The 27,024-nt window shown below is 50.4% G+C and overlaps 1 protein-coding gene across 2 annotated transcripts in view; it reads left to right on the top strand.

Annotated features, from left to right (window-relative positions):
- PCSK6 (proprotein convertase subtilisin/kexin type 6) overlaps window positions 1-27,024 on the top strand; it is a 78,369-nt gene that overhangs the window by 10,737 nt on the left and 40,608 nt on the right. For both annotated transcript variants that reach the window (XM_075575296.1, XM_075575297.1), the window contains exons 2-6: window positions 5,466-5,570; window positions 20,087-20,194; window positions 21,458-21,601; window positions 22,141-22,217; window positions 24,017-24,105. In XM_075575296.1, coding sequence (XP_075431411.1) covers window positions 5,466-5,570; window positions 20,087-20,194; window positions 21,458-21,601; window positions 22,141-22,217; window positions 24,017-24,105 — 523 coding nt within the window. The remainder of the gene's footprint in view (window positions 1-5,465; window positions 5,571-20,086; window positions 20,195-21,457; window positions 21,602-22,140; window positions 22,218-24,016; window positions 24,106-27,024) is intronic.

Genomic DNA, 27,024 nt, shown 5'->3' with positions numbered 1-27,024 from the left:
TAGTGAGATTTACTACACGCTAACCTTTCTGTATAATCGGGCTGCTCCGTGTACTGGTAAACCATAAGTAACAGCAGGGGACGGGGACTAGCGCTGTAACGGGGGGGGGGGGGACTAGCGCTGTAACATGGGAGGGGATGGGGGACTAGCGCTGTAACATGGGAGGGGGGGTGGGGATGGGGACTAGCGCTGTAACATGGGAGGGGATGGGGGACTAGCGCTGTAACATGGGAGGGGATGGGGACTAGCGCTGTAACATGGGAGGGGATGGGGACTAGCGCTGTAACATGGGAGGGGGGGTGGGGATGGGGACTAGCGCTGTAACATGGGAGGGGGGGTGGGGATGGGGGACTAGCGCTGTAACAAGGGAGGGGATGGGGGACTAGCGCTGTAACATGGGAGGGGATGGGACTAGCGCTGTAACGGGGGGGACTAGCGCTGTAACGTGGGGACTAGCGCTGTAACATGGGAGGGGATGGGGACTAGCGCTGTAACATGGAAGGGAATGGGGACTAGCACTGTAACATGGGAGGGGATGGGGACTAGCGCTGTAACATGGGAGGGGATGGGGACTAGCGCTGTAACATGGGAGGGGGGGTGGGGATGGGGACTAGCGCTGTAACATGGGAGGGGATGGGGGACTAGCGCTGTAACATGGGAGGGGATGGGGGACTAGCGCTGTAACATGGGAGGGGATGGGGACTAGCGCTGTAACATGGGAGGGGATGGGGACTAGCGCTGTAACATGGGAGGGGGGACTAGCGCTGTAACATGGGAGGGGATGGGGACTAGCGCTGTAACATGGGAGGGGATGGGGACTAGCGCTGTAACATGGGAGGGGGGTGGGGATGGGGACTAGCGCTGTAACATGGGATGGGGACTAGCGCTGTAACATGGGAGGGGGGATGGGGACTAGCGCTGTAACATGGGAGGGGATGGGGGACTAGCGCTGTAACATGGGAGGGGATGGGGACTAGCGCTGTAACATGGGGGGGATGGGGACTAGCGCTGTAACATGGGAGGGGATGGGGACTAGCGCTGTAACATGGGGGGGCTGGGGACTAGCGCTGTAACATGGGAGGGGATGGGGACTAGCGCTGTAACATGGGAGGGGATGGGGACTAGCGCTGTAACATGGGAGGGGATGGGGGACTAGCGCTGTAACATGGGAGGGGATGGGGACTAGCGCTGTAACATGGGGACTAGCGCTGTAACGGGGGGGACTAGCGCTGTAACGGGGGGGACTAGCGCTGTAACGGGGGGGACTAGCGCTGTAACGGGGGGGACTAGCGCTGTAACGGGGGGGACTAGCGCTGTAACGGGGGGGGGACTAGCGCTGTAACATGGGAGGGGATGGGGACTAGCGCTGTAACATGGGAGGGGGTGGGGACTAGCGCTGTAACATGGGAGGGGGTGGGGACTAGCGCTGTAACATGGGAGGGGGTGGGGACTAGCGCTGTAACATGGGAGGGGGTGGGGACTAGCGCTGTAACATGGGAGGGGGTGGGGACTAGCGCTGTAACATGGGAGGGGACGGGGACTAGCGCTGTAACATGGGAGGGGACGGGGACTAGCGCTGTAACATGGGAGGGGACGGGGACTAGCGCTGTAACATGGGAGGGGACGGGGACTAGCGCTGTAACATGGGAGGGGACGGGGACTAGCGCTGTAACATGGGAGGGGACGGGGACTAGCGCTGTAACAAGGGAGGGGACGGGGACTAGCGCTGTAACATGGGAGGGGACGGGGACTAGCGCAGTAACATGGGAGGGGGGGACTAGCGCTGTAACATGGGAGGGGATGAGGACTGGCGCTGTAACATGGGAGGGGATGGGACTAGCGCTGTAACATGGGAGGGGGGGAGACTAGCGCTGTAACATGGGAGGGGGGAGACTAGCGCTGTAACATGGGAGGGGAGGAGACTAGCGCTGTAACATGGGAGGGGGGGAGACTAGCGCTGTAACATGGGAGGGGATGGGGACTAGCGCTGTAACATGGGAGGAGGGATGGGGACTAGCGCTGTAACATGGGAGGAGGGATGGGGACTAGCGCTGTAACATGGGAGGGAATGGGGACTAGCGCTGTAACATGGGAGGAGGGATGGGGACTAGCGCTGTAACATGGGAGGGGATGGGGGACTAGCGCTGTAACATGGGAGGAGGGATGGGGACTAGCGCTGTAACATGGGTGGGGATGGGGACTAGCGCTGTAACATGGGAGGGGATGGGGACTAGCGCTGTAACATGGGAGGGGATGGGGACTAGCGCTGTAACATGGGAGGGGGGGAAGGGGATGGGGACTAGCTCTGTAACATGGGAGGGCTGGAAGGGGATGGGGACTAGCGCTGTAACATGGGAGGGCTGGAAGGGGATGGGGACTAGCGCTGTAACATGGGAGGGCTGGAAGGAATGGGGACTAGCGCTGTAACATGGGAGGGCTGGAAGGAATGGGGACTAGCGCTGTAACATGGGAGGGCTGGAAGGAATGGGGACTAGCGCTGTAACATGGGAGGGCTGGAAGGAATGGGGACTAGCGCTGTAACATGGGAGGGCTGAAGGGGACGTTGTGGGGCAACAAACAGCCCATGTGCATGCCTGGGGTTAAGGAAAGAAACCCACTCCCTAGGTCAGAGTTGCTCAATTCCAGTCCTCAAGGACTTTTTTTTTAAGGATGGCCCAGCTGCAGCTCAGAAGGCTCGGTTTAAGACAGACACTGATTGAGCCACCTGTGCTGAAACTGGGATATCCTTAAAAAAAAACCTGTTGGGGGTTTTGAGGACTGGAATTGTTGAGCCCAGAGAACATTTACCCCCTCACAAGCCAGCTTTACCCCCTCACAAGCCAGCTTTACCCCCTCACAAGCCAGCTTGCCCCTGTAAACCTGTCACTATGTTGAGGTTACTTTTGTGCTCGTTGGGACTCCCCCTTTCCTGAGAAGGAGCTTTGGTTGGGGAGGTGGAAGTGTGGGAGATACTGTGCATCGTTGTTGAGTTGTGGTGTTTGGAAGGGACGTTCAGCCAGATCACACTCCGTGCCCATGTGCTTGGTTAGTAGAATCCCTTCGTCCAGCCTCCCAGTGTGGCCTCTTCCCTGGGGTTTCTTGTTCTTTTCACAGTAAGACAATGGGCAGGCTTAGGGCCGAGGCACTTCTATCTGCTGTGAAGTTCTTGTGCTAAATGGGTCTTCATTTTTAAAGTCTCAATTCAAGCAATATTCTACAGATGTGTTTTTTTAATTAAATAAATCCCTTCTATGGTATTGGATAATACTTACTACCCTTTTTTTTTTTTTTTTAAATGTGTTGCCAATATTCCCGGCAGTTTGAGCTGCAAACTGTAATAATGGTTACCTTTGTAATATAAGACTACATTGTAGCTGCTGAGTTACACTGACCTGAAGGATTGATTTGAAACTGAAAGGCAGCCATTTAGTGAACCCTAAGAAGCAGGATTTTTCTGATCGTTCACGGGAGAACCAATCGATCGGCAGCTTCGGTAATTAGTTTTTAATTAAAAAAAATCAACGGCATATATTTAAAATATATATATTTATTTATTTAAATGTAAACCTCTTGGATTGCCTCTTTTTAATCTTGGTCACCAGCGGGGTCTGGATTGCATCACAACTCATAGGGTTAAGCATATGGCCGCTTCAAGCGGCCGCCTGGTTTCCATGTCTCCATGGGTTCGTGCCTTTTCGGTTTGCTGATGTATATTACCGCTGTGGCTGTCCTCCATTGAGCTGTGGTCTTGGCCTTTTAATTTTGTGTTTTATTACCCGATGCAGAGGAGGCCTAGCCAGGGCTTACCCAACCGTGATTATTTTTTATTAAGTCCGCCGGTTTTCTCCAGAACGCCATACATTAATAGAGGGGAAAAAAGGGATTAGGCTGGTGTTTTTATTTATTTTCATTAGGATGCATCTTGCTGATGTGTCGGGGGTGACAAATCTGAAGATGAAGCTAGCCATTTAGCTCACCCAAGCAGCAGAAAGAAATCACCGGGAAAGTGATCAAAGTGCATCGTAATTCTTACGTTTGAAAAGTGGAGCGAAAAATATTGCGCGTTGCAGGCTGAGACCGCGCCACAGCTGCGTCCTTCATCAGAACGCGATTATTCTGAGCAATAAAACCCCCAGGACCATCAGTTACAGAGCGAAGGTATCTGATTATTCTGTGCCGCATTGCCATTATGGAACAACTAAAAGACGATGGATTCTATTTAACAGGTAATAAACCTTATTGTGCATAGTCGGACGCTTTGCAGAAAGTCTCCTGTTTGTTGTTCATCGCACAGATATGAGCAGCTGACACAAGTAAAACCGATCATTCCCTACGTGCACCTACAGTAATTAGACCAAAATATCCCAGGGTTGGCCAATACCAGTCCTCAAGGGCCACCAACAGGTCAGGTTGTATGGATAGACTTGCTTCAGCACAGGTGGCCACTGATTGAGCCACCTGTGCTGAAGCTGGGACTGGTTGAGCCACCTGTGCTCTAACCTAATATCTGTGTAGATTTGAACATCTCCATCACATGGGTACAGGTAGATGATAAATGTTTGCACCCAGCACTTTCTATTTTGAGCCCAGCTGTCTTCTGACCCGATAAGTCGTTCATTGTCCAGTTGTGCAAAGTATATATAAACTAGCCCCTTTTACAGAGAATAGCCCTACCGGTCGGGGCAAGACGACCTGTGATGGATATTCCCCAATACTACTTGTGAAATGAAGTGTCCGTAATCTATCCTAGAACAAAGCAAAGTGTATTTATTGGGTAAACTTTCTGCTGAAGCGCGTTTCCCATAGGCCGACGCCACGTGACATTCTCGCCGGAGATGAGAATGATAACACAATGTGCTTGACTCTTCCTCTGAGTTGTAATGTGCTGCACTAATTAGATACAAGAGCATCGCTTCAGATAACAGAGTTTTTCTGAAGTGCTTCGGAACTGTACAATTAAAGGCCCAGTCTGCCAATAAAGAAGAGAGATTTTCTGGCTGAGAAATGTTTTCCAGCAATAAGTGATAATTAGTTGTCTGTCTTCAGGATTCCTGCTATAATGTGCTTTATAAATGACTCTGTTCAGCCTTTAGCGGACTGCAATTAGCTATCTGCTTTCTTGATGAGTCTTTCAAGTGACTTTGTGAAGGGAAAGGTTTCGCCTGTTACATTTGCCTTTTTAGTATTCGTATATACAAAGTAGCAATCTCACCAAGTATTCTGGATTATCACAGGCAGCCAGCTAGTTTATATATTAGAAAATAGTGCTACTTTATTTGGTTTTTCTCTGGATTATCCGTAGGATACAAGCACTCCATGTCACGGGCGTCTCTCCCATTTTTAAGGCGATATGTTGCAGGTCTCCTGTGGCAGAGATGGGTTAAGATTTCATCTTCGCAGTCGTGGAAAGCTACTTCTGTCTTTATATAATTTTCTGTTTTTCTTCCATCTTCTCTGTCCCACAGATTGGGAATCTGGAGAACTATTACCACTTCTATCACAGCAAGACGATAAAACGATCCACTTACAGCAGCCGCGGGACACACAACTTCCTACGGATGGATCCAAACGTAAGTGTGCAATCTGCCTGCAGGAAGGGGAACCTCTTCCCCAACCTGGCCTTAAAACGCTCCACCCATATCTAGGATTTATGGCCTCTTGTTCTCTCAAGCACCAAAAGAGGAACGTCTCTACTCGGGGTCCCCACCTTCTGCTGAAGGCCAACCCGGAGGGGGGAAAAAAATCCCTAACGTGGTGCGGCGGCGTCTCCCGGCATCCTGCTGGAATGTCTCTCTCCAACTGCAGTGAAGTTGCCATGGCAACCGGATGCTATGTGCCGTCATGGCGCTGCGCTGCGATGGCTACGTGACGCCGCCGTAGCGTCCGGTTGCCGTGGCATTTGGCTAAAATTGTGAGAATTTGGCTGAAGTCATCTTGGAAAATGTCAGACACGGAAGGTTTTGGGAACGCAGCGTTCTGTCCACCCCTATATACTGGGCTTTGTTGTTTTATGGCTAATAACCATTCAAAACCTCCATGCATTTCATATTCTAATCAGTGTTTTATTTAAAAATATGTCGTTTCTAAGAAAATGTCAAAGCAAAAGGGGGGAGCTGTGTGTCTCGGAGCGCAATCCGGCTCGTAATGTTCATGGTGAGATAAGTGGGTCCCTGACATTGCACATACACAGGGGGGATTCCTTGGGATCGGGGCGGGGACTTCTTGCGCCTTTACTTGGCGATCTGCAGTATCATTGAAGAGAATTGGAATCTAATCTGCCTTTCTCAGTAGAAGGTAATTAAGGTGAAACTCTCGCTCGCTTCTGCCAGAGACAAAATACTTACTAAGTGATTAAGCCCTGGCATCTTTGCCAAGAGAATAAACGCAAGTGTTTGTCTGACGAAGGCAAAATTGGTTTGTTTATGTTGTTGCCATAACATATCGTATAACTGCTCAGTAATTGCCTTCCAAAAGTATTAAAGGTGCAGTTCCACTTTCCTGATTTCATTGTATCCTGAACAAGTTCTTAATTGTCCAATTCTCTAGAGTAGAATTCTATCTTTTGTTTTGTTTTTACGGATTCTGCTTTACTATTTGCCACGGCTCCTAATACCCGCCCCTGCAAATGTACTAAACGCTGCTTTTATACTGGACAATGAATAGCGTTAGCCGTGGTATGAGTTAACGTCAAATAAGATGGATTCCGTGACCATCTTGAATTCCAACACAGAATTGTTGTTGCACGACTCAGTAAGCAACATTAAAAGGTGTACTTATGGGCACATATTTAATTCCTACCTCTCTGTGCTTGAGGTATCATTAAAAAGTAGTGGCACTGTGATTAAATACAATAGCACACAATGCTGGAGTTGTCCTTTGCGGCAGCTAGCATCATTGTTAAATGTTTCCGCTGCATGAAAAGCACGAGAGGTGTTTTTTATGATCAATTACTTCTTTTTACAAGAATGAGATGGGGGTTAGAGCTGGGAATAAGACCCCTGCTGACCTGTAATGACCTGTAATGCTTGTCACTCGCTTTGCCCTGTGCTGTCCCTCCCCTGTGGTGCTGTACGTTGCTGCATGTACTGTCAGGTGTTTACAAATCACGGCGTAGAGTCAATAATGAAAGACCTTTTGAGCCACCTGCCATTCTCTCCCCCTCTGCCGTGCGTGTCGCAGCAGGCTGTGCAGCTGCAGGGCGGGACACGCAGCCTGTCTCAGGCTCACCCTCCCATACCCCCAGGAGATTCGGGTGTAAACAAAGCAAGCCATTGCTCTCAAGGCTTCCAACAAACTCAGGGGGTCCTGTTCAATGAGGGACATTAATATCACTGTTGATGCATGTTTGAGTGGAAGGTTTGAGTGGAAGTAAACATTATTGCAGATCAGGGGTGGCCAAGTCCGTACTCAAGGGCTACCAACAGGTCTGGTTTTCAGGATATCCCTGCTTCAGCACAGGTGGCTCAAGGAGTCCCAGCTTCAGCACAGGTGACTCAAGGAGTCCTATTTTCAGCCCAGGTCTTCGACAGCCACTGATTGAGCCACCTGTGCTGAAGCAGGGATATCCTGAAAACCTGACCTGTTGGTGCTGCTTGACGACTGGAGTTGGCCACTCCTGGTCCAGATATTTAATTCCATTGACAGAGCTCTTTAGCCAGTCGCTGTTACCAGGGGCAGTCCCAGATACATGGAGAAGGCCAAATGTTTAGCCGCTTCAGTAAAGTGGAAGTAGGTAAGAAGCGGCTTCAACTGCAGGGCCGTGCGCCCGACCTCAATGGGAACATTGAATTAAAGAATGGTTCCCGACCTCAAGTCCAGCATCAGGTGGCAGGAATTTACCAGGGGAGATGTCACATCTGATTGAGTTTTATTGTGCTTAAGGTAATAGATCCGCCCGGAGCAGTCGTGTAGCTTGCCCAGGTTTTAGGAAAGCACTTTAACCCTTCCACATATGATGAACAAGTTAAAAGGCCCGGGCTTGGACTCTAGGGTGTAAGAATGGGTGACATTGGTTGCAGGATCGGTGACACCGCTGTGGTACACAGAGGGGGGCAGGGTGACCAGGTGGGGACGGTGCTCTTTAATATCTTTTGCTGACATTGCAAATGGTTTGGAGGGGAAAGTTGGTCATTTTGCAGATGATGCTCCAGGGGGTTTACAAAAGCATTAATTAGGTCAAATATAAGGTGAAGTGTGTGTGCGCGCGCGTGCTGTAATTGAATGCTAAAAATTCATCACTTGCAAAATCATGCAGTAAAATTCAGGGTTAATAGCAGCAGCGGGGTGTTAGGGTGTATAGGGAGAGGTATTAGCAGCGGGGTGTTAGGGTGTATAGGGAGCGGTATTAGCAGCGGGGTGTTAGGGTGTATAGGGAGAGGTATTAGCAGCTGGATGAGGGTGTATAGGGAGAGGTATTAGCAGCAGGGTGTATAGGGGGAGAGAGGTATTAGCAGCAGGGTGTTAGGGTGTATAGGGAGAGGTATTAGCGGCAGGATGTTAGGGTGAATAGGGAGAGGTATTAGCGGCGGGATGTTAGGGTGAATAGGGAGAGGTATTAGCAGCGGGATGTTAGGGTGTATAGGGAGAGGTATTAGCAGCGGGATGTTAGGCTGTATAGGGAGAGGTATTAGCAGCAGGATGTTAGGGTGTATAGGGAGAGGTATTAGCAGCGGGATGAGGGTGTATAGGGAGAGGTATTAGTAGCGGGATGTTAGGGTATATAGGGAGAGGTATTAGCAGCGGGGTGTTAGGGTGTATAGGGAGAGGTATTAGCAGCAGGATGTTAGGGTGTATAGGGAGAGGTATTAGCAGCGGGTGAGGGTGTATAGGGAGAGGTATTAGCAGCGGATGAGGGTGTATAGGGAGAGGTATTAGCAGTGGGGTATTGGGGTGTATAGGGAGAGGTATTAGCAGCAGGATGTTAGGGTGTATAGGGAGAGGTATTAGCAGCGGGGTGTTGGGGTGTATAGGGAGAGGTATTAGCAGCGGGATGTTAGGGTGTATAGGGAGAGGTATTAGCAGTGGGATGTTAGGGTGTATAGGGAGAGGTATTAGCAGCGGGGTGTTAGGGTGTATAGGGAGAGGTATTAGCAGCGAGATGTGATTGTGTATAGGGAGAGGTATTAGCAGCGGGGTGTTAGGGTGTATAGGGAGAGGTATTAGCAGCGGGTGAGGGTGTATAGCGAGAGGTATTAGCGGCATGGGGTATAGGGAGAGGTATTAGCAGCGGATGAGGGTGTATAGGGAGAGGTATTAGCAGCGGGATGTTAGGGTGTATAGGGAGAGGTATTAGCAGCAGGATGTTAGGGTGTATAGGGAGAGGTATTAGCAGTGGATGAGGGTGTATAGGGAGAGGTATTAGCAGTGGGGTATTGGGGTGTATAGGGAGAGGTATTAGCAGTGGGGTATTGGGTTGTATAGGGAGAGGTATTAGCAGTGGGGTATTGGGGTGTATAGGAAGAGGTATTAGCAGCAGGAAAGGGGGCAGAGGGGAGGGGTGATTTGTTCTACTTTCAAATATGTAATATGTAAAAGTGCCCGAGGGAAGTAAGTTTCGGAGGGAGAGAGGAGTGCTAGCACACAAGGTCATACTCTGAGGCTGCAGGGTGGAAGACTGGCAGCTAAGGGAAAATATGAGGAGGTACTTCACCAAAGGGGTGGATTCCTGGAAAAGCCTACCAGCAGAGATGGTAGAGGCTAATACAGTGAGGGAATTAAAGCCTGCTTGGGATAGACAAACGGCTAAATGCTAAATATGAAAAACATCTAAATAGGGTCTAAGATTTTACAACCAATCCAATAGGGTGTTCCGTCTGTCCTATTTGTATTCATGCTTTTTTACCCTTTGACCCCTTCAGTGCCAGAATGGTCAGCAAGAAGTTGTAAAGAAAACCGCTTCCTCTCCCCCCTCCATCCCTCCCCCCCCTCCATCCCTCCCCCCCTCCATCCCTCTCCCCCTCCATCCCTCTCCCTCCCTCCCCTGCGCAGATAATGGTGAAAACACCTACAAATAAAACGTGTGAGCAGCTCCGGCAGAGGGGGGGGGGGGGGGGGCGCTGCATGTGACGGTTTGCACAGGCCGCAAGACGTGGGTGGAAATGAAAAGCAAAGCTTAAATAGAAACCCGGCAAGCGCACGTCGGTGTCTGCTTTTCTATTATAAGTTGATGTGGTTTCTTAGAATCAATAGGTGTTTGTGACGGCTCCTGCGGGCTGCGAGGGAGCCTCGTGCACTTCATTCCAAGAAGCATGGCGGACTCTGCCCTTTAATATCCATCAGATCTGGCCATGCACTCGGTCTCACACATGCTCTATCTCAGGGGTGCTCAACGCCAGTCTTCAAGACCCCCCAACAGGTCAGGGTTTAAGGATATCCCTGCTTTAGCCACCGATTAAGCCACCTGTGCAGAAGCAGGGATATATTTGTTGAGCATATCTGGAGTTGAGCACCCCTGCTCTAACTGACCGTGTGTGTGTGTGTGTGTGTGTGTGTGTGTGTGTGTGTGTGTGTGTGTGTGTGTGTGTGTGTGTGTGTGTGTGTGTGTGTGTGTGTGTGTGTGTGTGTGTGTGTGTGTGTGTGTGTGTGTGTGTGTGTGTGTGTGTGTGTGTGTGTGTCAGGTGCAGGTACAGACTTGTTACATGGGTGTCCTTGGAATCAGCCTGACTTTACTGCCACGCTTATTTATTCATTACATTTTAATAAAAGATGTAAATGATTTCAGTCGCATATCGCGCGTTTGACCCATAAAGCATTAATTCACGGCGGGGCAGATAACCGCAATCTGTAGAGGCTCCGGTTGTTTTTAACCTTCACTGCCACAGGTTCCTGCAACAAATGTTAGTTCTGTGATTCTAGCCCCGGAATACTAGCCGATATCTCAATAAAAAGATAGCAAATAAAAATATCACTTGTGAGAACATTCATTCCCCCTCAGCATACAGCGCTTCCACTGCAGCCAGGGGTTCTGGGTAATGACATGCAAATGAGCACACAGTGACACCTTTTCATAAAGATGAGAATCACTGCACAAAGCAGAAAAAAAATCCTCTTTTTCATAGTATTTGGAAGCAGTAGCGGGTGACTGCTCTTAACATACACGGCACGCACGCAGAGTTCCTGAGGTTTATATTTATTGACTTAAAAGCTGAGGAAAACAAGGCCACTTTTCTCCGTTTATAGCGGAATCAGAAGTAAAGAAAAATATAACTTTCCTGGGGCCCCACTGGTATAAGAATGCATTAAATGTGCATTTCTAATTTCAAGTCCCCTTTTACATTGAGTTTTCTGAGAAATGAATTGTAAAGCAGAAGTACGTTGTGTGAGAAGCTGTGGGGACGCCGTGTCTGCCTGATTCTTATCTTGTATCTTCATGTAATAACTGATGCGTGATGGGGCATTCTCTTAAATGTTCCTTTTAGTATCTATGTACCCATCAACATATGGTGACAGATACATGGTTACATTAAGTGAGTGGGGTTATACATTATATACAAGACATTGCATGCACAGTAAGAGATAATATCTGTTTATAGGCGTATGTAATAGTTACAGACCAGATTAAAATGTGAGAGCCTTAGTTTTGAAAGAACTTAGACTGGTGGCGTCAGTGAGTCTCCGGTAGATTATTCCAGTTAGGAGGTGCACGGTAAGAGGAGGAGCAGCGGCCGGATACTTTGTGGAACCGTGGGACCATGAACAGTCTTTTGGAGAAAAATGTTTTTTCACAATGTACGAATCCCCAGCGGAGTTTTAGGCCTAGTCCAGGGTGGAAACAGGCACGCTGGTGCTCCAGCGCTGCGCCCCGGTCGGCCGGACGATTCCTGCGCGCTCGCCGGGGGGCGCGGCCACGACATCACAGAGCTGGTTCGCCCTGCGAGATCCCGCGTGTTCTGCAGGCTGGGGCACAGTCCAGGAGCTGTAAGGGATTGGAAGTAGACTGGATTGGTCTCTAGTTCTTGAGGTCGCCTTTGTCTCCCTTCTTGTGGCTGAGGATAACTGGCATTGCTCCAATGTTCTGGAATGTTCCTCTTGTTCAAGCTGCATGTAAAGTTTTGCACAGATTTTCTATCATCATCATTTGTTTTACGAAAATACAGGCCTCCACATAAGGCCATCACAATACTTTACAGTCAGTTTGGGAACAGCTACAATTAAATTCCATTTTTTGTTACACGAGACCGGCAAAGCCAGAATTATTATTATTATTAATGCGGCAACATATTCCATAGCGCTGTACAATAGGGTTGGAGGGCGAAAAACAATAAAATAACGAATGTAAACTTACATTGTTACAGTAGGTAAGGAGGGCCATGTCTTTCAAAATTTCAGTAATTCCATTTTCCCCGTGAGCCTTCCCTTGCTAAATGGATTTGATTGCCTTTGCCACTTCTGGAAGGATGCATGGTACGTCATTGGTTTCTTCTTGCTCTTTCTCTCCTGGATTATGCCCGGTGTTCTACTATTTCATGTACAAGTCCTCAACTCTAAGTGACATAGATAACGGGAACAAGTCCACACTTCAGCGCTCAGAACATTCACACACGTACAAGTCTCATGTGTATGAGTAACCCATAGGAAATTGAATGCAACATGTAAAAATAAAGAACAATTCTGGATTTCTTTAAAATCCAAAGGTGCTATTGCTTGGAATATAACTCCTATAGAGGAGAAACACACAACGTAAATGAACGCCTTGAGGGGTAGTTGATGTAGTCACAATGAAGGGGCGAACACTCCTCCACTCATGGCTAAAGGGTAACGGTATCTCCTGGAGTATTGGAATCAGTCCAGATAAGGATGATGTGTGTGATCTGTGAGGGGGTATTACTCCCGACCTACTTGATCACTGCTCAACTCGAAGTGCACAATCTTTTATTGTTGAACCATCATCTTCTTTGAGTGCAGTGATTTGTATCTTCCCCATCGTGTCGCTGCTTCGTCTTCTCCAAGCTTGTATCTTCCCCCATCGTGTCGCGGCTTCGTCTTCTCTAAGCTTGTATCTTCCCCATCGTGTCGCTGCTTCGTCTTCTCCAAGCTTGTATCTTCCCCATCGTGTCGCTGCTTCGTCTTCTCCAAGCTTGTATCTTCCCCCATCGTGTCGCGGCTTCCTCTTCTCCAAGCTTGTATCTTCCCCATCGTGTCGCGGCTTCGTCTGCTCCAAGCTTGTATCTTCCCCCATCGTGTCGCGGCTTCCTCTTCTCCAAGCTTGTATCTTCCCCATTGTGTCGCTGCTTCGTCTTCTCCAAGCTTGTATCTTCCCCATCGTGTCGCGGCTTCGTCTTCTCCAAGCTTGTATCGTCCCCATCGTGTCGCGGCTTCCTCTTCTCCAAGCTTGTATCTTCCCCATCGAGTCGCTGCTTCCTCTTCTCCAAGCTTGTATCTTCCCCATCGTGTCGCGGCTTCGTCTGCTCCAAGCTTGTATCTTCCCCCATCGTGTCGCGGCTTCCTCTTCTCCAAGCTTGTATCTTCCCCATCGTGTCGCGGCTTCGTCTTCTCCAAGCTTGTATCTTCCCCCATCGTGTCACGTCTTCCTCTTCTCCAAGCTTGTATCTTCCCCATCGTGTCGCGGCTTCCTCTTCTCCAAGCTTGTATCTTCCCCCATCGTGTCGCGGCTTCGTCTTCTCCAAGCTTGTATCTTCCCCATCGTGTCGCGGTTTCGTCTTCTCCAAGCTTGTATCTTCCCCATCGTGTCGCGGCTTCGTCTTCTCCAAGCTTGTATCTTCCCCATTGTGTCGCTGCTTCGTCTTCTCCAAGCTTGTATCTTCCCCATCGTGTCGCGGCTTCGTCTTCTCCAAACTTGTATCTTCCCCATCGTGTCGCGGTTTCGTCTTCTCCAAGCTTGTATCTTCCCCATCGTGTCGCGGCTTCGTCTTCTCCAAGCTTGTATCTTCCCCCATCGTGTCGCGGTTTCGTCTTCTCCAAGCTTGTATCTTCCCCATCGTGTCGCGGCTTCCTCTTCTCCAAGCTTGTATCTTCCCCCATCGTGTCGCGGCTTCGTCTTCTCCAAGCTTGTATCTTCCCCATTGTGTCGCTGCTTCGTCTTCTCCAAGCTTGTATCTTCCCCATCGTGTCGCGGCTTCGTCTTCTCCAAACTTGTATCTTCCCCATCGTGTCGCGGTTTCGTCTTCTCCAAGCTTGTATCTTCCCCATCGTGTCGCGGCTTCGTCTTCTCCAAGCTTGTATCTTCCCCCATCGTGTCGCGGTTTCGTCTTCTCCAAGCTTGTATCTTCCCCATCGTGTCGCGGCTTCCTCTTCTCCAAGCTTGTATCTTCCCCATCGTGTCGCGGCTTCGTCTTCTCCAAGCTTGTATCTTCCCCATTGTGTCGCTGCTTCGTCTTCTCCAAGCTTGTATCTTCCCCATCGTGTCGCGGCTTCGTCTTCTCCAAGCTTGTATCTTCCCCCATCGTGTCACGTCTTCCTCTTCTCCAAGCTTGTATCTTCCCCATTGTGTCGCGGCTTCGTATTCTCCAAGCTTGTATCTTCCCCCATCGTGTCGCTGCTTCGTCTTCTCTAAGCTTGTATCTTCCCCATCGTGTCGCGGCTTCGTCTTCTCTAAGCTTGTATCTTCCCCATCGTGTCGCGGCTTCGTCTTCTCTAAGCTTGTATCTTCCCCATCGTGTCGCGGCTTCGTCTTCTACAAGCTTGTATCTTCCCCATCGTGTCGCGGATTCGTCTTCTCCAAGCTTGTATCTTCCCCCATCGTGTCGCGGCTTCGTCTTCTCTAAGCTTGTATCTTCCCCATCGTGTCGCGGCTTCGTCTTCTCTAAGCTTGTATCTTCCCCATCGTGTCGCGGCTTCGTCTTCTACAAGCTTGTATCTTCCCCATCGTGTCACGGCTTCGTCTTCTCCAAGCTTGTATCTTCCCCCATCGTGTCACGTCTTCCTCTTCTCCAAGCTTGTATCTTCCCCATCGTGTCACGGCTTCGTCTTCTCCAAGCTTGTATCTTCCCCCATCGTGTCGCGGCTTCGTCTTCTCTAAGCTTGTATCTTCCCCATCGTGTCACGGCTTCGTCTTCTCCAAGCTTGTATCTTCCCCCATCGTGTCACGTCTTCCTCTTCTCCAAGCTTGTATCTTCCCCATCGTGTCACGGCTTCGTCTTCTCCAAGCTTGTATCTTCCCCCATCGTGTCACGGCTTCGTCTTCTCCAAGCTTGTATCTTCCCCCATCGTGTCACGGCTTCGTCTTCTCCAAGCTTGTATCTTCCCCCATCGTGTCACGTCTTCCTCTTCTCCAAGCTTGTATCTTCCCCATCGTGTCACGGCTTCGTCTTCTCCAAGCTTGTATCTTCCCCATTGTGTCGCTGCTTCGTCTTCTCCAAGCTTGTATCTTCCCCATCGTGTCGCGGCTTCGTCTTCTACAAGCTTGTATCTTCCCCATCGTGTCGCGGCTTCCTCTTCTACAAGCTTGTATCTTCCCCATCGTGTCGCGGCTTCGTCTTCTCTAAGCTTGTATCTTCCCCATTGTGTCGCTGCTTCGTCTTCTCCAAGCTTGTATCTTCCCCCATCGTGTCGCGGCTTCGTCTTCTCCAAGCTTGTATCTTCCCCATCGTGTCGCTGCTTCGTCTTCTCCAAGCTTGTATCTTCCCCATCGTGTCGCTGCTTCGTCTTCTCCAAGCTTGTATCTTCCCCATCGTGTCGCTGCTTCGTCTTCTCCAAGCTTGTATCTTCCCCCATCGTGTCGCGGCTTCGTCTTCTCCAAGCTTGTATCTTCCCCATCGTGTCGCTGCTTCGTCTTCTCCAAGCTTGTATCTTCTCCCATCGTGTCGCGGATTCGTCTTCTCCAAGCTTGTATCTTCCCCATCGTGTCACGGCTTCGTCTTCTCCAAGCTTGTATCTTCCCCCATCGTGTCACGTCTTCCTCTTCTCCAAGCTTGTATCTTCCCCATCGTGTCGCGGCTTCCTCTTCTCCAAGCTTGTATCTTCCCCATCGTGTCGCGGCTTCGTCTTCTCCAAGCTTGTATCTTCCCCATTGTGTCGCGGCTTCGTATTCTCCAAGCTTGTATCTTCCCCATCGTGTCGCCGTTTTCGTCTTCTCCAAGCTTGTATCTTCCCCCATCGTGTCGCGGATTCGTCTTCTCCAAGCTTGTATCTTCCCCATCGTGTTGCTGCTTCGTCTTCTCCAAGCTTGTATCTTCCCCCATCGTGTCGCGGATTCGTCTTCTCCAAACTTGTATCTTCCCCATCGTGTCGCGGATTCGTCTTCTCCAAGCTTGTATCTTCCCCATTGTGTCGCGGATTCGTCTTCTCCAAGCTTGTATCTTCCCCCATTGTGTCGCTGCTTCGTCTTCTCCAAGCTTGTATCTTCCCCCATCGTGTCGCGGATTCGTCTTCTCCAAGCTTGTATCTTCCCCATTGTGTCGCTGCTTCGTCTTCTCCAAGCTTGTATCTTCCCCATTGTGTCGCTGCTTCGTCTTCTCCAAGCTTGTATCTTCCCCATTGTGTCGCTGCTTCGTCTTCTCCAAGCTTGTATCTTCCCCATCGTGTCGCGGATTCGTCTTCTCCAAACTTGTATCTTCCCCCATCGTGTCGCGGATTCGTCTTCTCCAAGCTTGTATCTTCCCCATTGTGTCGCTGCTTCGTCTTCTCCAAGCTTGTATCTTCCCCATCGTGTCGCTGCTTCGTCTTCTACAAGCTTGTATCTTCCCCATCGTGTCGCGGCTTCGTCTTCTACAAGCTTGTATCTTCCCCATCGTGTCGCGGCTTCGTCTTCTCTAAGCTTGTATCTTCCCCATTGTGTCGCTGCTTCGTCTTCTCCAAGCTTGTATCTTCCCCCATCGTGTCGCGGCTTCGTCTTCTCCAAGCTTGTATCTTCCCCATCGTGTCGCTGCTTCGTCTTCTCCAAGCTTGTATCTTCCCCATCGTGTCGCTGCTTCGTCTTCTCCAAGCTTGTATCTTCCCCATCGTGTCGCTGCTTCGTCTTCTCCAAGCTTGTATCTTCCCCCATCGTGTCGCGGCTTCGTCTTCTCCAAGCTTGTATCTTCCCCATCGTGTCGCTGCTTCGTCTTCTCCAAGCTTGTATCTTCTCCCATCGTGTCGCGGATTCGTCTTCTCCAAGCTTGTATCTTCCCCATCATGTCACGGCTTCGTCTTCTCCAAGCTTGTATCTTCCCCCATCGTGTCACGTCTTCCTCTTCTCCAAGCTTGTATCTTCCCCATCGTGTCGCGGCTTCCTCTTCTCCAAGCTTGTATCTTCCCCATCGTGTCGCGGCTTCGTCTTCTCCAAGCTTGTATCTTCCCCATTGTGTCGCGGCTTCGTATTCTCCAAGCTTGTATCTTCCCCATCGTGTCGCCGTTTTCGTCTTCTCCAAGCTTGTATCTTCCCCCATCGTGTCGCGGATTCGTCTTCTCCAAGCTTGTATCTTCCCCATCGTGTTGCTGCTTCGTCTTCTCCAAGCTTGTATCTTCCCCCATCGTGTCGCGGATTCGTCTTCTCCAAACTTGTATCTTCCCCATCGTGTCGCGGATTCGTCTTCTCCAAGCTTGTATCTTCCCCATTGTGTCGCGGATTCGTCTTCTCCAAGCTTGTATCTTCCCCCATTGTGTCGCTGCTTCGTCTTCTCCAAGCTTGTATCTTCCCCCATCGTGTCGCGGATTCGTCTTCTCCAAGCTTGTATCTTCCCCATTGTGTCGCTGCTTCGTCTTCTCCAAGCTTGTATCTTCCCCATTGTGTCGCTGCTTCGTCTTCTCCAAGCTTGTATCTTCCCCATTGTGTCGCTGCTTCGTCTTCTCCAAGCTTGTATCTTCCCCATCGTGTCGCGGATTCGTCTTCTCCAAACTTGTATCTTCCCCCATCGTGTCGCGGATTCGTCTTCTCCAAGCTTGTATCTTCCCCATTGTGTCGCTGCTTCGTCTTCTCCAAGCTTGTATCTTCCCCATCGTGTCGCTGCTTCGTCTTCTCCAAGCTTGTATCTTCCCCCATCGTGTCGCGGCTTCGTCTTCTCCAAGCTTGTATCTTCCCCATTGTGTCGCTGCTTCGTCTTCTCCAAGCTTGTATCTTCCCCATTGTGTCGCTGCTTCGTCTTCTCCAAACTTGTATCTTCCCCCATCGTGTCGCGGATTCGTCTTCTCCAAACTTGTATCTTCCCCCATCGTGTCGCTGCTTCGTCTTCTCCAAGCTTGTATCTTCCCCATCGTCTTGCTGCTTTGTCTTCTCCAAGCTTGTATCTTCCCCATCGTGTCGCGGATTCGTCTTCTCCAAGCTTGTATCTTCTCCCATCGTGTCGCTGCTACGTCTTCTCCAAGCTTGTATCTTCCCCATCGTGTCGCGGATTCGTCTTCTCCAAGCTTGTATCTTCTCCCATCGTGTCGCGGATTCGTCTTCTCCAAGCTTGTTTCTTCCCCCATCGTGTCGCGGATTCGTCTTCTCCAAGCTTGTATCTTCCCCATCGTGTTGCGGATTCGTCTTCTCCAAGCTTGTATCTTCTCCCATCGTGTCGCGGATTCGTCTTCTCCAAGCTTGTTTCTTCCCCCATCGTGTCGCGGATTCGTCTTCTCCAAGCTTGTTTCTTCCCCCATCGTGTCGCGGATTCGTCTTCTCCAAGCTTGTATCTTCCCCATCGTGTTGCTGCTTCGTCTTCTCCAAACTTGTATCTTCCCCATCGTGTTGCTGCTTCGTCTTCTCCAAGCTTGTATCTTCCCCATCGTGTCGCGGATTCGTCTTCTCCAAGCTTGTATCTTCCCCATCGTGTTGCTGCTTCGTCTTCTCCAAGCTTGTATCTTCCCCATCGTGTCGCGGATTCGTCTTCTCCAAGCTTGTATCTTCCCCATCGTGTCGCGGATTCGTCTTCTCCAAGCTTGTATCTTCCCCCTCGTGTTGCGGATTCGTCTTCTCCAAGCTTGTTTCTTCACTACTCCATCATATCAGTTACATCTTCTTACACCTTCAGTTATACGTTTGCGGATCGTCTTGTACAGCTCTGCATGTTCAATTCTTGCACGTGTATAGCCCAATTGTTGTGAGCATGGTACCAGTACTGCTGCTTGTTCAGGATTCGGACCGGGTGCGATGAGCAATGACACAAAGTAACCATGTATTTAATAAAGGATTAACAATAAGGCTGCGGCCGTGGTGCGAGCGATGGCGAGTGCTGCGCGAACAAAATATAGTGGCTCTATCGGGTCGGCCATAGTGCGCGTGCGACCGTGCTGCAGATTTTTTGAAGAGACAAATTATTTTGTCTTTTTGCGCGACGGTCGCGTCAGGTGAGTGGTTAAGCCATAGAGGGCGAACCAGCCTCGTGACGTCACTGCCACGCCTCCCCGTCCAAACATCGTGACGCCATGCGTTCCATCACTCGCGCCTGCACTCTATCCGAGGCCTAAGAGGGTATGAGCTGGTGTGTCCCAGGTCCTGCTAGTCCAAGGGCACAGTTCATAGGGTGTTTGGGGCGGCTTCCCAGGGTCTTGGTGCATAGAACCTTAGGCCGCGCTTATAGTGACGGCGACGTCACGCGGTCGCTGAAAAAATCAAATTGAATTGACTTCCAGCCGCCGCTCATACTACAAGCGCACGCGACGGATTCAGTGCTTGCTTTGACGGCACTATAAGCGCGGCCTTAGTCCCGAGGGCTGCAGTGTGTTCCAGGGTGGTAACCCATCAACTCCCTAGCACTCCTACACCTTCCAGCTATAGCAACATCACATGTCCCAGAGGCCAGCTGGCTCCTGGCTCTGAACCCAAACACCCCTGCTCGCTCCGTTCACCTTGGTTGTTCCTATTTAACATAACACGGATACGGCTATTTATAGCCCAGGCTGATCCCACATCGCTTCGCTAAGATTGATCTGTATCCTACTGCAGATAAACGTTCCCCTTGTACTGAGGAATTAACCCGTTAGTGCCCTATACGCTGGCCACGTGTATGCATGCCACCAGGGGACCGACACGTCGGGATATCGGGTTGTGGAATAAATAAACGCCTTTATTCTTTCAGCAAATTGGAGTCCAATGCCGGTTCTATGAGCACATTGATGTATATAGTTCTGTATATAGAGCCCGTGATCTGTACATTGTGTGATTGCTGTATCGTTGGGAAGGTGATGGCGTTGATACTCAGCAGCAGTGTAGCATGTGCATCTGTCTTTGCAGGTCGAGTGGCTACAACAGCAGGAAGTTAAGAAAAGGGTTAAGAGGCACGTCCGGCCCGAACCCAACTTCGTGTTCAATGATCCGATTTGGTCGAACATGTGGTATATGGTGAGTATCGAGCTCCTCAGCGATAGACTGAAAGCTGACCGCTGGCAGAATATATCACAGCGGCGCTCCGTCTGCCCGCCGAGACCAGACTGTGTTAACCCTTTCAATGCCAAAGGGGTTGGCATGGTAGAAGACAGTGCCCCATTGTATTGTATGTCTTTATTTATATAGCGCCATTAATGTACATAGCGCTTCACAGCAGTAATACACGTGACAATCTTATCAATAACAAATAATATAAATAACTAACACATAATGGGAATAAGCGCTTCAGACATAAAAGTAACATTTAGGAAAAGGAGTCCCTGCTCCGAAGAGCTTACAATCTAATTGGTTGGTAGGAAGGACGTACAGAGACACTAGGAAAGTGTTCTGGTAAGTGCATCAAAGTTTGCGCAGCGCTGCTGTAACATACAAACCTAGAAACCTTCTCTGAAGAAAAGACTTATGAGGTCTTGCAGCTTGTGTACAAAGCAAACTGTACCTATGAAAAAGTCTCGTCTGTGCATTTAGAGGGTAACTCTTCCTGCTACTTACGGACATCTTTTGGCAGAAGTCTGCCTCGTACAGTACGAGAGGCGCCATCACTGGGAATCTATAAAACCAGTCTCAAGACCTGCTTAGCCAGGCATTTAATTAATGAACCACAGCCTGTCCGGCATTTAATAGCCACAGCACTGCCCCATCCTGTATTGTATCTTTCCTGCTGTTTGGCCTCGTTTATAACATTAAATGTTCTTTTCTTCCCTTTTTGGAACTGAAGTTTTGAGTCCCATTGGGAGAAAAGTGCAATATAAATAATTATTATCGGTGTCAGAAACAGAAGTGGTGCGGCAAAAACGGGTGCAGATTGTGTCCTTTTGACCCTGCTATACATGCGGGTCACTATCAAGGGGTGTCACACCTTTTGAGCACTGCGTTTTGGAAGTGGTTACAGAGGGTGTTGGGGGAGGAATCCGAGCAATATTATGAGATGGATCAGTTTGCCTAGAACTGTTCCCGTATAACTTTCTCTGCCAAAAAACCTGCGACCTGCTGTTGGGACCTCTGCTCCTGGGAGAACTGCGCCAATGTGAGACGCCAATAACAAGATCCATAGGTCGGGTGCAAATTTATGTTAAATCAAATGGATGTTACAGTATTTGACTCCCTTGTTTCGGAGCACTTTCCTCTTGATGGGAACCCCACCTACGTGCGCCAGGCTCCCTTCCGTTGGTGTGAAGCGGCTGATTCTTGGGTCTCCTGCATGACCGTGTTTTCCAGCACTGTGGCGATAAGAGCAGTCGTTGCAGGTCAGAAATGAATGTCATGGCCGCCTGGCAGAGAGGCTACACTGGCAAGAATGTGGTGGTCAGCATCCTGGACGACGGACTAGAGAAGAACCACCCAGATCTGATACAGAACTATGTGAGTAAGGACAGATTCTTCAGCTGGCATCTCCATGGTAACAGCACTGCCCCCTGCCCTGTATGCGCTGGCATAATGTCCCACTAATGTCCCACTAACCCTATAATTATATTGTGAAATTCTGCAGAACCCCAACCCTCTCTAATAGCGCGTCTGGGATCAGATGCATTGTAAGGAACCCCAACCCTCTCTAATAGTGCGTCTGAGATCAGATGCATTGTAAGGAACCCCAACCCTCTCTAATAGCACGTCTGAGATCAGATGCATTGTAAGGAACCCCAACCCTCTCTATTCAATTGTAAATTCTTCTGTATTTGGTACAATTTTCAAACGACCTGGCAATTCTAGGGAACCCTTTATGGATGTCCGGGGACCCCCTGTTGAAACACTGAGTTAAGCCCATACCTTGCATGCTGTTTTACGTGGGGCTGTGCTTGTGTATGTGTTCTGTGCTGTTACACACATGGTAAGGCTGTTGTTATATTGCAGGGTGCAGTGCATTGTGGGAGAATCTCTGATTATAGAGCATTTCTCTTTAGGACCCGTTTGCGAGCCACGATGTGAATGGGGAAGATCGGGACCCAAGCCCGCGCTACGACGCCAGCAATGAGAACAAGTGGGTGGCCCCTTCATTTGGCGCGCTCCCTTTTTAACTCATTCACTCCCAAGGGGTTGAAAAAGGATGGCCTTAAAATAGTCTGAATAATTTATTTCATTCTTGTAAAGATTTAATTTTTCATGTACATTTTCTGAACTATAGGGGATACATACATACATACATACATATATACATAAATACATGCACACACATGCGCGCATGCATACATGCACACACGCATGCATACATGCACACACGCATGCATACATGCACACACGCATGCATACATACACACGCCTGCATACATGCACACACGCATGCATACATGCACACACGCATGCATACATGCACACACGCATGCATACATGCACACACGCATGCATACATGCACACACGCATGCATACATGCACACACATACATGCACACACATACATGCATACATGCACACACATACATACCTAAATGCACACATATATACATATGCATGTGCGCGCATACACTTATTCAGAGCTCCTTGAAACAGAACAGGCTGGAATACTTCTCAGTAACTGGATTCCTTAGTCACTCTTAAAGGGAAAATTGTACACATTTTGGTCCTGTGAAATATGATTTTCAGCAACATCTGTGACATGCAACCTTTAGATACTTGTGTCCACTTGGCTGACCAATGGAAAAAGTGTGATCTGATCATTTAAGTTTTCCAAAAAAGTCAGGTGTGCTCAGTAATGAGGTTAGATACAGATTCTGCGATCACGCTAAGCAATTGGTTACTGTGGCAAGTTTAAAAAGTATTTAGAAGTATGTACAGTATGCTTCTCTGAACTATTAAAAATCTCGGTAACGTGCCGGTCACCTCATGTTACACCGATTCGTTTTGGACGTCAGTGGGACTGCCCCCTTAAAGAAGATGCTTCACTGAAGCACTGGGTTGCATATCTCTCCAGCACTGAAAGAGTTAAGTGGATGTTCTGGACCCCTTAGGGCCACAATGTTACCACAGCATCTCTGCTGGTGAAGTGCTCGGAGGGACTTTGGTTCTGCAGCTGGAATATTTTCACCGGTTAAAACCAGTAAACCAGTATATAGCACTCGCCGTCCGTCACATAGCTCACTTTTTTTTTGCGTCCTGGGACCGTTGTGCAGAGCGGAGGCGCGCGGCTGAATTTCTGTCACCCTGCTCCGCTGGCCCCACATTTATTCTGTGTATTAATATCTGATGTTATCGGTAGCATTATTACTCTTGATGATACCAATGTGTAGCGTTTTACTTTGTATTAATAGTAGGTTTAGCCGTATGAATATTGTGACTGGCTTTGCATTACAGCGCTACTAGAGAAAGTCCCCGCTGCGCAGCGCTGGTTACATAGTTCAAGTAACACCTACGTCAGATGTTCTCAACTCCAGTCCTCAAGACCCCCCCAGCATGTCGGGTTTCAGGATATCCCTGCTTCAGCACAGGTGGCCCAATCAGTGGCTCAGTTGAAGACTGCACCACCTGTGCTGAAGCAGGGATATCCCTAATACCTGCCCCGTTGGGGGGGGGAGAGGGCTTGAGAACTGGAATTGAGACCCTGACTCATTCAAACATATTCTAGCACTAAAGGCACAGTAATTAGGGAGCTCCTTGCTCTCAAGAGCTTACAATCTAAGGAGGTGAAGGCTATAGGTTGGAAGGCCAAGATGTAATAAGAGTTCGTTCAGGAGCATCGAAATGGCCACGTTTGTGCAAGTGACTCCGCCTGGACTTGAACCCACGGTTGTAGGATTTGCAGAGAGTTACATTGTAACTACGCTTTACTATTCTTTCCCTCCCTAGGCACGGCACTCGTTGTGCTGGGGAAGTTGCCGCGTCAGCCAATAACTCGTACTGCATAGTGGGCATCGCATACAATGCCAGAATTGGAGGTAAGCAGGGGTTCGGGGAGACCTGTGATGGAGAGCGGGTGCCAGCCCATGGGAGAGGGCAGGAGACATCCCTGGATATGGGGACCTCATTGCATTCCACAGGGTGTTCAGCGCGTCTGTGTGTGTGTGTGTGTGTGTGTGTGGGCGCGGTCTGTGTGTGTGGAGGGGCTGTCTGTGTGTGTGGAGGGGCTGTCTGTGTGTGTGGAGGGGCTGTCTGTGTGTGTGGAGGGGCTGTCTGTGTGTGTGGAGGGGCTGTCTGTGTGTGTGGAGGGGCTGTCTGTGTGTGTGGAGGGGCTGTCTGTGTGTGTGGAGGGGCTGTCTGTGTGTGTGGAGGGGCTGTCTGTGTGTGTGGAGGGGCTGTCTGTGTGTGTGGAGGGGCTGTCTGTGTGTGTGGAGGGGCTGTCTGTGTGTGTGGAGGGGCTGTCTGTGTGTGTGGAGGGGCTGTCTGTGTGTGTGGAGGGGCTGTCTGTGTGTGTGGAGGGGCTGTCTGTGTGTGTGTGTGTGTGTGTGTGGGCGCGTGTGTGTGGGCGCGCGTCTGTCTGTGTGTGTGGGGGCGCGTCTGTCTGTGTGTGTGGGGGCGCGTCTGTCTGTGTGTGTGTGTGGGGGCGCGTCTGTGCGTGTGTGGGTGTGGGGGCGCGTCTGTGCGTGTGTGGGGGCGCGTCTGTGCGTGTGTGGGGGCGCGCGTCTGTGTGTGGGCGCGTCTGTGTGTGGGCGCGTCTGTGTGTGTGGGGGCGCGTCTGTGCGTGTGTGGGGGCGCGTCTGTGCGTGTGTGGGGGCGCGCGTCTGTGCGTGTGTGGGGGCGCGCGTCTGTGTGTGGGCGCGTCTGTGTGTGGGCGCGTCTGTGTGTGGGCGCGTCTGTGTGTGGGCGCGTCTGTGTGTGGGCGCGTCTGTGTGTGGGCGCGTCTGTGTGTGGGCGCGTCTGTGCGTGTGTGGGGGCGCGTCTGTGCGTGTGTGGGGGCGCGTCTGTGCGTGTGGGGGCGCGTCTGTGCGGGCGCGTCTGTGCGGGTGGGGGCGCGTCTGTGCGGGTGGGGGCGCGTCTGTGCGGGTGGGGGCGCGTCTGTGCGGGTGGGGGCGCGTCTGTGCGTGTGGGGGCGCGTCTGTGCGTGTGGGGGCGCGTCTGTGCGTGTGGGGGGGCGCGCGTCTGTGCGTGTGGGGGGGCGCGCGTCTGTGCGTGTGGGGGGGCGTCTGTGCGTGTGGGGGCGCGTCTGTGCGTGTGGGGGCGCGTCTGTGCGTGTGGGGGCGCGTCTGTGCGTGTGCGGGCGCGTCTGTGCGTGTGCGGGCGCGTCTGTGCGGGTGGGGGCGCTTCTGTGCGTGTGGGGGCGCTTCTGTGCGTGTGGGGGCGCGTCTGTGCGTGTGGGGGCGCGTCTGTGTATACACACTGCAAAAAGCGTACAGCAGAGATCCCAGAGCCCAAGTGATCTTGGCTTTAAAAAAAATCAAAGTGGTAATTTTAAAGGTCCCGGTTTAAATTATTTTACATACAGGAGGGGAGCATGCAACCCCATTTCTGTAGGGGAAATATGTATATGTTGGGGGCACTGCACCATTACAGATCTCAGAGCAGTATTGTACCAAGTACCAAGTACTGTTTTGCTGCAAAACAGGGTTTTTGGAAAGGACCCGCCCCATGTGTTGCACCAGATTAAATGTTCTCAGCTGCATCTTTCGGGGGAAGGTTTTGTCTTCTGAATTGGGAGGAATATGTATTTCTATACCCACGTCGGTGTTGTGTGTCGCCTCTCAGACGGGACCCGCAGCTGGGAATGCCTCCGTGCGTCCGCGTCTCCTGGGCTGTAATGACCTGGAACGTGTAGCAGGGGAGAGGCGCGTTGGTCATTCAGACGCACCGCAGTCTGATCCTGCTTGCTGCCCTCCGCCCTTCTGCCCTAGATACCTCCCGTCCTGCGGGGCCGGCAGAGCAAGGACACTCCAGCACCTGAGGTGTTAAACCAGGGGTGGGTAACTCCAGTCCTCAAGGGCCACCAACAGGTCAAGTTTTAAGGATATCCCTGCTTCAGCACAGGTGTCTCTTGAACACTGCCACTGTTTGAGCCACCTGTGCTGAAGCAGGGATATCCTTAACTTGACCTGTTGGTGGCTCTCGTACTGGAGTTGCCCGCCCCTGAGTTAAGGTTGCAGCCCACCGCAGCACCAAACGGTCAAAGCTCGGACTACTTGTATTTGTTTGAGTTGCGTCCCCCCCTGCTTTCACGCGGATCCTATATTTCATTACGATTTTATTTTTGTCTGTTTAATAAATGAAATGCCCCTCTTTTGTTGGAATGTGGCGGAAGCGGTTTATACCCCTCATTTCTCCCAAAATAAGCCGCAGTTAGGAATACGGTACCACGCGGAGGTACCACGTGGCTGGGCTGGTACAGGAGCGTGTACTCTGTCCCGTGGGACTTTCCTTTTCCGCTGTGTAATTCTGGATTCTGATTCAGAAAATCTTGGTTAAACGCATTGAACGCTGAGCTCGAGAAACAATGTAAAAGCAGCAAACCGCAAATACTCCTTACTGCGTGAAGACGGACAGCGAGCGCAGCCAGTGAAGCTGTAATCCGTGTACGCAGAATGCAATTGCTGCTGATCACACTTGCTGGTTCGATTCACCAGACTTTTAACCCCCTTCACTGCCAAAGTGTGTGTGTGTGTGTGTGTGTGTGTGTGTGTGTGTGTGTGTGTGTGTGTGTGTGTGTGTGTGTGTGTGTGTGTGTGTGTGTGTGTGTGTGTGTGTGTGTGTGTGTGTGTGTGTGTGTGTGTGTGTGTGTGTGTGTACCTGAGTACCTGAGTACCTGAGTGGGGCAATTTCATCATATGGGAATGTATTCAGCCATCGGAAAAACCAAAGCTTGGGCAGCGACGTGCCGAACCTTTCTCCGCCATATCCTTGACGCGCTGCATGTCGCAGCCGGACAC

The sequence above is a fragment of the Ascaphus truei genome, chromosome 18, assembly GCF_040206685.1.
Source record: "Ascaphus truei isolate aAscTru1 chromosome 18, aAscTru1.hap1, whole genome shotgun sequence".
NCBI lineage: Eukaryota > Metazoa > Chordata > Amphibia > Anura > Ascaphidae > Ascaphus > Ascaphus truei.
The sequence above is the reverse complement of the archived record's forward strand: the minus strand, read 5'-3'. Positions and strand labels throughout refer to the sequence as shown.